This window comes from Vespula pensylvanica, chromosome 3 (genome assembly GCF_014466175.1).
Source record: "Vespula pensylvanica isolate Volc-1 chromosome 3, ASM1446617v1, whole genome shotgun sequence".
Taxonomy (NCBI): Eukaryota; Metazoa; Arthropoda; class Insecta; order Hymenoptera; family Vespidae; genus Vespula; species Vespula pensylvanica.
In genome coordinates, this window is record NC_057687.1 from 9,770,152 (window position 1) to 9,782,844 (window position 12,693).

Sequence of the window (12,693 nt, forward strand, 5' to 3'; positions counted from 1 at the left end):
GAGAGTAACGTTGTAGAAAAGTAGAAGAAAATCGAATTTCGATAGCGAAATGGCTCGATAAACGTTCGTGAAAATGTGAACAATGATAAAGAGCATTTTAATGGTTTACCAATTGGTTGAGAGAAATCGAGTGCGGTGACCCATTGATATATAATACGATTCTATGATATCGAAGAAAAAAAGGAGACTTTTTTTTTACACTGTTACGTAGGCGAGAGAACGCGTAGGTATGTATGTATGTGTGTGCATGTACGTATATGTGTATGTATGTGTGTATGTATTGTACGTATGTACGCCGACGGAAAAGACGAGCTTTTTCTTCGAAGGCGTTATCACTTGATACACCTATCTCTTTGTGAAATTCAATCGCCTTTGCTGGTTGCACTGATGGAACTACGAACGTAGAAGAGCAAATATGCTGCATATACATACATACATACATATACACACACGCGTGAGAGAGAGAGAGAGAGAGAGAGAGAGAGAGAGAGAGAGAGAGAGAAAATAACGATGAAAGTACGAGTAAAATCGAGTTGAAATATCGTATGCGAACTTCTCGTCCTTTTTGTTCTGTTTTTTTTTTTTTAAATAACAAAAAATAAAAAGACAAACAAACGTAAAAACTAACAAACAAACCAACCAACAAAGCAACCAACCAACCAACCAACAAAGCAACCAACCAACCAACCAATAAACCAACCAACAAACCAACCAATCAACCAACCAACCAAAAAAGACTCGGAAGTATAAGAATACTATTTCGTCGTTTATTCAAAAAAAGTTTCTAATGAAGTGAACTTGTTTCTTGTATCCCTTTTCTTTTACTTTTTGTCCTTTCCTATTTTCTCTTTTTCTTCTTCTTATTTTTTTTCTCTCTTCATTCATCTTCCTTCCCCTCGTGAATGATCGTCCTTCTTCTTGAAAGATCGATAATTCGAATCGAACTTTTCTTTTTCCCTTCTATTCTATTATCCGACGACAACTAACGAACGTTAGAAAGGATTTCTCATCCATCATCCAAAGTGTGTCTCCTACTCGATGCAGGACCAACTGGATTAATCCTTTGCAATCATTATTTCTCTTATCCAGGACTAATCTATCCCCAAGGATACAAAGAAAGAAAGAGAAAGAGAAAGAGAAAGAGAAAGAGAAAGAGAGAGAGAGAAAGAAAAAGAGAAAGAGAGAAGTTGCTTTACAGATGTTAGAAGGGATATGGACCTTGTTACAGTCAAAGATCACTAAGAATAAGTAAGGGAAACTTATAGTAAACTATAGAAACTATATAAACTGATTCCGACGTTTCCAATAGGAATGTGGATATAGTCTACTATGAAATTGTAAAAGATAATACTAACATGTCGTCGTTCGATTGGAAATATGATCCTATGTTCCTTTCATTTTTTCATTTTTTTTTACTTTTTATGATTAAAAAAAAAAAGATAGACAGATAGATAGAGATAGAGAGAGAGAGAGAGAAAGAGAGAGAGAGAGAGAGAGAGAGAGAGAGAGAGAAAGAGAGAGAGAAAGAGGTATTCAAAATGTTTCGCCATGCTTCGTTTATTCTTCATGATTGAAATACGAGGAGCTCAAAATTATAAGGGATATTTTTGTTTTTGTGACAAACATACACGTACACGCATACACATACGCAAACATGTATGTATACATCTGGCGAGATATTTAAATTCTTTTAAATTTTGTGACTATCTCTTTATTTCTTTATTTCTTTCATTCTTTCATTCTTTCTTTCTTTCTCTTTTCAACTATGTAGTTGCAGTAGAAATCGTTTCCGGACAACTTGGTATTTTCCATTTTTTGCTGGATAAAATTTACGTTTACGGTTTCTGCAACTGTTTACTGCATAACGATTTCGAATAAACGATCTCCGACTGAAGGAGACGAGCATCGTTGTTTTCTACCATCACGTTTCTTTTTTTTTTTTTTTTTTTATCAAACAAGTCGTATTCCCGATAGCAATTCTTCGCTTCCCAAGTCATTATTTCCATTCTCAATTTTCCGAATCATCGAAGCGACGAAGCACCCACGTTTTCCCACGGCCGTAACAAAATCGACATTGTTCATCTTTTCGTTTGGGGAAAACATTAATTTTTATAGTTAGATAGATAAAGCGAGAGGATATCATCAGAGGAGAGACAAAACGATGTTGAAAATGGTGAATGAGAATGTAGAGTCGAATGAAAGAAAAAATATTGCCATCGGCAACTATATTCGACAATATACGCGTTTGTATACATATACAGAGTGAGTCGATAGATATTATCATTTAGAATACGGTACAAGTGTAATAATGCATGTAAGTATATGTGCACTTGTGAAAAAGTACGACTGTGGATATGAACTCCTTTTTGGAGCATTTGTAAAACATTTTATTTTCTTTTTCTAATTTCAATGAATAATAATAATAATAATAATAATAATAATAATAATAATAATAATAATAATAATAATGAAAGAAATGGCTTGTTTTACAACTGCGTGAATCGTTAAAATTTTTTTCAAAATCTCTAAACGAATTTCGAAACGAAAGAGAGAGAGAGAGAGAGAGAGAGAGAGAGAGAGAGAGAGAGAGAGAGAAAAGAAAAACATAAAATATTATAATGTGAATATTTTTTTCATAAAACCAAAAATAACGTAAATATTTGAGACGGTAATAGTCATTAACTCATCCTGTACATATATATATATACACACCCACTCACTCATCCATCCACCCACCCACCCACCCACCCACCCACCCACCCACACACACACACACACACACACACACATCAACAAAAATATATATATGTATCATATTAATAACAATTCTTTAAGGTTTTTCTTTTGAAAAAAAAAAATTGAGAAAACGATCTGTACCGGAAACTTTTGCACGCTATATATATATATATATATATATTTTCTTTAGCTTCTTTTCTTGGGGAACCTAATATAAAGGACTATTGCAGTAAAGTTCGATGTAATCCGACATCGATTTCCACGCTTTTCTTTCGTACCGTATCGTCCAAGATTGCGATTAGTTCTGCCGCTTGGTTTCCTTTGTCCACCGTTTCATGAAAGAGGGAAGGAGAAGACCCTCTCGATGTGAAAAAGGAAACGAAGGTTGAGAAGGAGAGCCCTTCTTTGGATCTTAAAACGTTAAACCGGGCCACCTTCTTCTACATCTTCCTTCCTTCCTTCCTTCCTTCCTTCCTTCCTTCCTTGCTTCCTTTTTTCTTTCTTTCTTTTTTTTTCTCTCTTCTATGTACAACGAAATAAAAAAAAAAGGCAACGGGCGATAAGAAGGAAGGAACGATCGGTGCTGATTGAAATACCAAGTAATCATCATGACGAGAGAATACGTTTGAGAAATCTTTTTGCGTATCGGTCTTCCCGTTCTCGTTTCACTTTTGCAATCTACTTCTTTTTCTTCTTCTTTTTTTCTCCTTTTTACCACCCTCTCCTAGTCGACACAGTACTCCTACGCTTTTATAATGTATACATATATTGATTCAGTGAAAAAAAAAAAAAAAAAAAAAGAGAAAAAACGAACGACATAATCTAAATTTGATACGATCAAAGATATTCTTTTTCTTCTCTTTTTTTTTTTTTTATTTTAATTCTTAAATATACTTAACCTTATTTAATCAACCTACGTAATTTAACTTGCGGGAGGAAAAAGGAAAAGAAAGAAAGAAAGAAGGAAAGTAAAAGAATATAAAACGAAACGAAAAACTCGCGATATGAAAAATTCTATCTCATTAAACGTACTTTCGATGGATATACATTGTTACACCACCTTTTTTTACAAAGCCGATTATTATTTAGGTAAAGTCGTAAAAGTTTATCCTGGCTTTATAAATAAATCAGAGACAGAGATAGAGACAAAAATAGAGAGATAGAGGGGTAGAAAGTTATAAGTATTTCAAAGGACGTCGGAGATTATGAAATTTATGTTTTATATTACAACGAGCGTGCATCATCGTGCGCTCTAGTGCTCCATCATTTCTAGATCGAAAGAAATAAAACGAACACCAAAAAATGAATAAATAAATAAATAAATGAAGAAGATAAAAAAAAAGATTAAAAAAGAGAGAGAGAGAGAGAGAGAAAGAGAGAAGGTTTTTACTTCAGCAGAGATTACTTCGTTATGCTCGAAAAAAAGAGCATAGCTGAACCCGATCGATTACCCATATCGTCGTGAACGAAGAAAAGAACTGCTTCAAAGATTTCCGAGAATTTTCTAGAGTATCGTGGAATTCTAATTCGTTCTCTACTTTTTCTTTTTCTCAAATACCCTCACACATACTCTAATATTACTCTCTCTCTCTCTCTCTCTCTCTCTCTCTCTCTCTCTGTCTCTGTCTCTCTGTTTCTCATCTAAAGAAATTACATAGTCGAATCGAATGATTCATGTGAGCGCGATATGTCTCTTAGCACGGATAACGAAAGAAAAATTCACGTTCGATTATGATCGATCGCGTTTAGAATTCCCATTCTCATTCTGTTTTATCGCGAAAAAGGGAACTGGGCGTGTGTATATATATATATACACATATATATACACACACATACATATATATCTCTTTCTCACTGTCACTGTGTTTTAGGGCAAGTCGCGTTCCTTCTTTTTTTTCGAGAAAGGGAAAGAGGGAGAGAGAGAGAGAGAGGGAGAGAGAGAGAGAGAGAGAGAGAGAGAGAGAGGGAGAGAGGTTCGTGCGAGTTTCGCGATGCGGCCGAAAAATTGGAGCGCCGACGAAGATCTATTCGGGCCGCAACGTAGATTTCGATCGGTCGATTTAACTTGCAAATAAATCGAGTCGCTCCGACGTGACAATCTATATAGCATAGACGAAAAGTCGGTCAGATTAGGTAGTGGTTAGTTGGGAGAACGTAGGAATAACATTTATGCGAAATGTTTGCAAAATTATAAACATCTATTGTTTTCTTACTACATCCTTATTATCCTTGGATAATAACGCTCATGTTATTTATTTAGAGAGACAAAAAAAGAAAAAGAAAAAAAAAACAGAAAGGAAAAAGAAAGGAAAAAGAAAAATAATAAAAATATAATTGAAACAGAGAACATTAGACTTACTCTCGTGTGTAGAAAAATGATTTTTCATTATTCTATACACGAGAGAAAGAGAGAAAGAGAGAGACAGAGAGGGAGAGAGAGAGAGAGAGAAAGAGATATGATATAAGAACAATGATTTATCGTTCGGTGACCTTTTCATCGGACTATCATGATTACTTCTATTCTTTTTCACCTATTATTATTTTCTAGCGCGAAAGATCATAATCCTTCTCGGTCAGGCGAACCTCGAAACGCCTCCGTTTGGCAAAACGAAAGAATTTTTTCCCTCTTTTTTCTTTCTTTCTTTTTTTTTTTTTTTTTAAAGAAATTAAAAAAGACTCGCGAATAATTCGAGTCGGGTTTCTAGCAAAAGCAGAAGGGACAAGTAATATTATATATTATTAACTTCCTAAACGTCTCGAGTTATATTAAATGGAAGAGTGGATTCGTTCGAACGAAATTATTAATCGTATATGGCTTAACTTCTGTTGTTAACATCGACTTTCATTAAAAATATACATAGGTATCTTGTGCGTGTGCGTACTTACATATACATTGTCGGTATATAGAGAGGTATTAGTTAGATACCCTGTGTCTCAAAGAGAAATCGATGTCGATGATATAAAATTTCATAAACATGCTAATAAGCTTGGAAAATTGTTCTATGTTTGATTTATTTCATGGATTATACAATAAGCCTCTTTCTCTCTCTCTCTCTCTCTCTCTCTCTCTCTCTCTCTCTCTCTCTCTCTCTCTCTCACCCTCCTCTCTTTCTCATCTTTTCTTTTGTACATTACGCATACGGGAATATGTTTACTGGAATTATGATACATACGCAGGTATCATATAAATGTTAAATGAATAACTTTTCATACCTATTATATTAGTTTTACATAAAACACGCTCGCTTGGGCGACATCGTTATAACGCGCGCACATATATTAATAATATCACATTAACAATGTTTGTGTTAACGCGCTATTTTCGCATAATGAAATTTTCCCACGGGACGATAAATACTTCACACGTTATAGATAATCATATCGGGAACTAATTGAGCTTCGAAATTCTCCGACAACGAGCTATCGTTTTGAAAATTGAAAATGTTCGAAAATGATTACGATGATATAATATAATGAAAATGAGTATCTTCATTGATTAACGAATTAAATATCGTCAAATCTTTAGATTCCGAATTCGCATTCGGATTATATTTCTTTATCATACTTCTTCTCAATGGAATAACGTGTCACGAGTATCAAAGCATATAAAGAGCTTAGCTCGTCATAGAGAGACCGAAGATGGTAATAGACAAACAGAGGTTTAGATCGGTAATTGGGTCGATTTGAATCATCAAAGCATATTTTGTACGAAAAGCTAGAACGTCGGTAGACCAACGAAACTCTACGTCAGGCTGGTAGAAGAGTCTCGCGAAACTCCTGAGGGAGAAAGAGATAGAGAGATAGAGAAAGATAGACAGATAGATAGACGGATAGAGAAATAGATAGATGGATAGACAGATAGAAATAGAGATGGAGATAGAGATAGAGATAGATAGATAGATAGATAGATAGAGAGAGAGAGAGAGAGAGAGAGAGAGAGAGAGAGAGAGATACCTTTGTCCAAGGATAATATCGAATTTGCACTGCTCGGGATACGTTTATGCGACGCCTATATAAACGTACCAGTAATCTCCATTGCAGTGTATAAAAGCAGGTGAAGGTGAAAGAGCGAGAACGCCCATTTAACAATCTTTGTGATAACGAACGATATATTGTCCTTATCCGTGAGGTATGATCAAACAATTACTTTTTCGCGATAGGATATAAACTATAAAAAAAAAGAAAAAACAAATAATAAAAAATATATATATATATTATTATATCCAGAGATATATATTGTTTTTTTTCGATTAAAAAGAAAAATAAATAAATAAATAATAATAAATCATTTATCTCGAGCAAATTTTCCCTTCTCCAGAGAAAACGAAATTAAAGTTCGAGGTAAATAATTTTTTCTTTTTTTTTCTTTTTTTTTTTTTTTTTGTACGACTAAGTGAATTTTTTCTTTGCTGTAAATTTGATAAAATATAATAATGGAATAATCGTGTGTAACAGGTCTCGAGAGGCGTGGCACGTGGAAGAGATTTCTATTGACCAAAAGCTCAGCCGGAAGTGGTGGTACTCCTCAACATACCTCTGGTACCTCTACCGATACGGAACTAACGACCCTCGACACCCACGAATTATGGCTTCCTGAAAGTGAACCACCACCCTCGGCGATGTCTGCGCTTCACGCTTTCGGTGCGGAAATGTTAAAATTGTCCAGAGGATTGGAAGGTATAGCAAGTCCGTTAACGCAAACTCCAATTAGGACAGGCAGATCATCGACGTCTTCGGGTGCCCATTCTTCTGGTATTCAGCAACATCATCACCATCAGCATCAACATCATCAACAACAGCAACATCATCAACAGCATCAACAACAGCAACATCATCAGCAGCAACAACGGTGCAGCTTTCGAAACGGGTAACGATGTAATTCTTTTCTTTTCTTTTCTTTTCTTTTTCATTTTCACTTTCTTCTTCTTCTTCTTCTGCTTCTATTTCTTTTTCTTCTTTTATCGTCTTCTTCTTCAAATTATTATTCAAATTTTTTTCTTGTATGTATGTATGTATGTATGTATGTATGTATGTATGTATGTATGTATGTATGTATGTATCTATGTATGTATGTATATGCAAGTATATCTGTGTACGTTCACGCGATTTGTGTTACATACATTATTCTCGAGTTATTTCGAATCCCAAAGCTTTTGAGTCAATGTTAAAAACAGAAGTTCTCATAGTCAGCAGACCATCTCGCTGATGAAAATTCTGTCGCGAGCAGGGAACTAACGAAGAGCCGACGACGGAGAATTTACAATTAGAAAGGAAGCTGACAAACACTGTGGCAACTTTTGCAAAGAGATTTCTCGGTTATCTTGGAAGTATACGGAACGAGTCGATGATTGAAAAAGAAAAAAAGAAAAATAGAGAGAGAGAGAGAGAGAGAGAGAGAGAGAGAGAGAGAGAGAGAGAGAGAGAGAGAGAGAGAGAGAGAGAGAGAGAGAGAGAGAGAGAGAGAGAGAGAGTGAGAGTGAGAAAGAGAGAGAGAGAAAGAGAAAATAAGTAAAAGTAAGTGAAATTTCAAAGAAGAGTATCAACCTCTTTTTCAGTTTATAACCTTTATGATTAACAATTTCAAACACACACACATATATATATCAATTAAAAATTTTGAAATAATTTTTTTTATACGAGGGTAGGGGATTGACCAATGACGTGTACATATATGGACAAAGGGAAGTAACTATTCCATTGCGATACCTCTCGAGATAACCACGTTTCCGTATCTGTGGTGAGATGGAATATCGTTCCTTTTACGGATTATGTGCCAACCTATTCCTCAATGCATCCGTTATTCGACTAACCGTACGTGTGTTTGTTTATGTACATAGGTATATAAGTATGTACATATTACTACATGCGAACGTACATAAGTGATCGTACGTTCAAATTGATCAAACATAATCGATGCGACACGTCGTATATCTTCTTACGGGACAAAAGAAAAAGGACAGATAAAAAACAAAAGGAAGAAAGAAGAAAAATGAAAAATGAAAAAATTAATAAATCAATAAACAAAAAAGAAAAGTAAAAGAAACGTAATGTTTCTAATATGATTTATAGATAAAGAAAAGAAATAGACGAATCCGTTCGATGAATATCTTAAAATATATTCTTCTTTTTTTCTTTTCTTTTCTTTTCTTTTCTTTTCTTTTATAAAAAAACGTAAGAACGTTAGTGTCCGGAGAAGACGACGAATAATATAATAAATGAAAAATTGTATAAAAACCATCGAAGAAACTCGGGAATGTTGGCGAGAAGGGATTGGGTGGTAAAGAAAAACTCGAGAGACGCGTTTACGAGCAAATATTTGCGATCACGTTTTAACAGTATCTATCGACCTCTGCCTAGAGGGGGTTTATATTATAAAAGTAAATCCGTAGATTGAGTTTGTATAACTGTGGACTCGGAATAAGAAGAAGGTATTTTTCGGTTGGATTCCGTCGATCGATTCTCGTCGATCGAGCTGGAATAAAACCTAAGTCTATTTTTCTAGTTTATTTTCTCGGCCATTTTCCACGGATATTCAAGTAGGAAACGTTGAAAATACGTAATGTAGAAATAGCTGTGTAGTAGATATAAGTAAGTAGGTAGGTTGGTAGGTAGTAGCTGTTCCGGGTAGTAGACAGACGTTTACTCTCGTGGACTGTGGACGGCAGAGAATACATGACATGAGAAAAATCGTTGCCGCACGAGTTATACCCGAACTTTCTCGATTCGTGTACGGAAGTTTATCGGTTGACACAAGAGTCAAATGTATGTGCACGTTGAATTTGCGTCAGTTCGTAAATGCACCGCCGTCGACGTCGACTGCTCCGTTGCGGTTAACGTACGTCAGCTCGAGTTATTATTCGCTTTGTTACAAACGAATTTAATGTCGTACGTGTCTACCCTTGAAAATGACTTCTATTCTACGGGGAAACGAGCAAAAATCCGAATACTTTCAACTCTGCTAAACTTATCCATACGAATCTTCTTCTTCTTCTTCTATATTTTCTTTCTTTTCTTTATATATATATATATATATATATATATATATATATATATATATCTCCCCGAACGATCACAAAGTATTTGTTGTAGAAGGTATGACACATCCTTTTACGTTGAAAATCTTCTCCATTCTATCGAACGATTTATGTTATTTTTCGTTGGATCTAGCGTGCACGAAAGAAACATCGGCTTGATATTCCAGTCCACGTTCTCTTCGTGATCCACTGTGGTAGCTTGCGAGTGGTTTTCTACACGAGAGAGGGAGAGATAAAAAGAGGAAAAAAGATAAAGAAAAAACGATAGAGAGATCGAACAATACTCGAAATTGGCTATTTGTTATCGTTCGTAGATTCATCTAGCTTGATAGGTACATACATACAATGTAAAAAGAGGAAAAAAAGAAATGAAAAGAAAAGTAATTAAATTTAATCTTCTCTCTCTCTCTCTCTCTCTCTCTCTCTCTCTCTCTCTCTCTCTCTCTCTCTCTCTCTCTCTTTTCTCTTCAAACCTAACCAAGTCGTGGAAAATGAAAATAGAATTTTGATATTAACGATTAGAAGAAATGGAAAAATTCGAGATTTTTTTCTTTCTTTCCTTTTTTTTCTTTAATGAAATTTCCAGTACTTTCACATAGTATAATCATCTTTCTTTAAGAGAGGAAAGAAAAATAGAGGCCGGGTAATTGTACTCAGGGGGTTAATTCTTTTTTCCATTTTATTGTGTATACGCGAGCGAGAGATAGCGAGGAGTAATCGCACTTTACGAAAGAGCATAAGTTATCCTGCAAACGTTCGCGGAGACGTTAAGAGCCTCCAAGAGGAGTGTTGGGATCATTAAACGTAATCGTGGAGTCATTAGTACCAACTCTTAAAAACTCTCTCTCCCCCTCTTTCAAACGTAGAAACTCGCGTAGATCTAATCATCCATGATCGAGTCTACATTCAAAACGATATGTACATATGTACTTACATAATCCATCGAAATTTCAGTTTCTAAATGCAAAGTCTCAACTCTAACACAACCTAGATAGATAGGAGGCGAATACTTCATTAGCACGGATTGTTTCAGTATTCTCGACGATTAAGATTTCATTGAATTCATCAGCCAAGTCTTGTACTCTCTCTCTCTCTCTCTTGTCTTTTCATGAAAGTAGAAAAGTTGTTTTAGAAAATTCGTCAATTCGAACAAGAGAGAGAGAGAAAGAGAGAGAGAGAGAGAGAGAGAGAGAGAGAGAGAGAGAGAGAGAGAGAGAGAAATACCAATTTGCAGACTTCGTTTGACGAGAATAGTTACTTTTTGAATTTTATTTCTCTCTTTCTCTCTTTCTCTCTTTCTCTCTCTCTCTCTCTCTCTCTCTCTCTCTCTCTTTCTGTTTCTCTTATTTTTTTGCTTCGAAAGATAAAATGACATAAAAAAGAGGAATCATCAAAAAGTTTTGGACGAATCGACTCAATTTCGGTTGATTCTCCAATTTTCCTTTCCTTCTCTCCGCCATCCTAAAGTCGTGACCTAATCCATGAAAGTAGATCCTAATCCTCGTTGATATCACGTAGGAATATATTTCCTGGTGAAACGGAAAGGATATGTCGTAAGAAAGGAGGTAAGAAGGAAGGTTTTCCCACATGATAAAGAAAAGGAAAGAAAAAGAGAGAGAAAGAGAAAAAGAGAGACAGAAAGAAAAAAAAAAAAAAAAAAAAGAAAAGGTTTCATTGCGATCGCGTAAAGCCATCCGAAGATCTATCGTCGAATTTCGTTCGTTCGAGAGGAAAGATCATCCTCTTGGATGAAAGGGTAATCGATCGAAGAAGATTCTTTCGATGTTACCAGAGGCCAGTGGCTCGTTAAACTCAAAAAGGTTAGACGCCTAACCCTTGAAAGGTAACGCCTAACCCATGAAGGAATTTTTCTTCCTCCCCGTGATAGAAAAAGAAAAGAAAAGAAAAGAAAAAACTTTCCGCTAAATTTTGTTCTGCTTTTTCTTTCTTATTCTTTCTCCTTTCTCGTTTTTTTTTCTCCATTTCTCCTCTCCATTCCGCCATTTTGCAAAGTATTCGAAGATAGTGGAAATCTTTTGATAATAATACATAAAAATCGTTATGAAATATATCTAACACGCTTATACCGTTTACCATCTTACGAAAAGAGAGAGAGAGAGAGAGGGAGAGAGAGAAAGGAAAAGAAAGAAAGAAAGAAAAAAAAAAACATCTTATCTATTTATCATTTCCTCGTTTAATCGAAAGAGAGAGAAAAAAAAAATACTCGGTCGAACTTAAATGCTTTTTTTCCCGTTCATTTTCATATAGAGCGTATCAAAGAACGTTTTCGAATTACATATTAACGCAAGATGGGGTGAAGAGGGGGAGGGGAGAAATTGAAATCGAATGAATCGAATTGTACATTAGGAAACCTGCAGAATAATACTGAGAAGGCGTTATAGATTCGTCTTGAGTAGAAAGAGAAAGAGAGAAAAAGAGAAAAATACAAAGAGAGAGAGAAAAAGAAAGAACGAAAAAAGATAGATAGAAATGCGTTTCTCTTTGCAGAGAATTTCGTATCGATCCCGATGAAAGGAGACAAGTTCCCATTGTGAAAGTAAGTACCATTGCATACATCTGTCGTATTAAATCTTTCGAATGGCGCGAGTGCAAAGCCGAGCTTTGCAATTTTCAATACACTTTGAATATCTCTTTCTTTTTCCCTCTCTCTATCTCTCTTTCTCTTTCTCTTTCTCTCACGAGCACACAAAAGACATTACGATCTTGAAAAGGTAACATAAAAAACACGAAATCCAAAACGGATACAAATTATTATTTTCTTTTTGCCTCCTCTTTTTCCTTCTTCTTTTACGATAAATCTTTTAATTTATTTCGATTAACCCTTTCGTCGATTATCACGATTTTCGTGATAACTTATTCGAAATCGATCGGGAATATAATCGTCGAGCCGTCATTTCGACGT

At 35.2% G+C, this 12,693-nt stretch overlaps 2 protein-coding genes across 5 annotated transcripts in view; one reads left to right on the forward strand and one right to left on the reverse strand.

Moving 5' to 3' along the window:
• Positions 1-12,693, forward strand: part of LOC122627492 (alpha-2A adrenergic receptor) — a 67,087-nt gene that overhangs the window by 48,217 nt on the left and 6,177 nt on the right. For 2 of the 3 annotated variants that reach the window (XM_043808616.1, XM_043808614.1), the window contains exon 4: positions 7,192-7,603. In XM_043808616.1, coding sequence (XP_043664551.1) covers positions 7,192-7,603 — 412 coding nt within the window. The remainder of the gene's footprint in view (positions 1-7,191; positions 7,604-12,693) is intronic. The other variant, XM_043808615.1, reaches the window with a different exon arrangement.
• LOC122627490 (26S proteasome non-ATPase regulatory subunit 1) overlaps positions 1-12,693 on the reverse strand; it is a 57,322-nt gene that overhangs the window by 4,468 nt on the left and 40,161 nt on the right. The gene's annotated exons all lie outside the window — the stretch shown is intronic.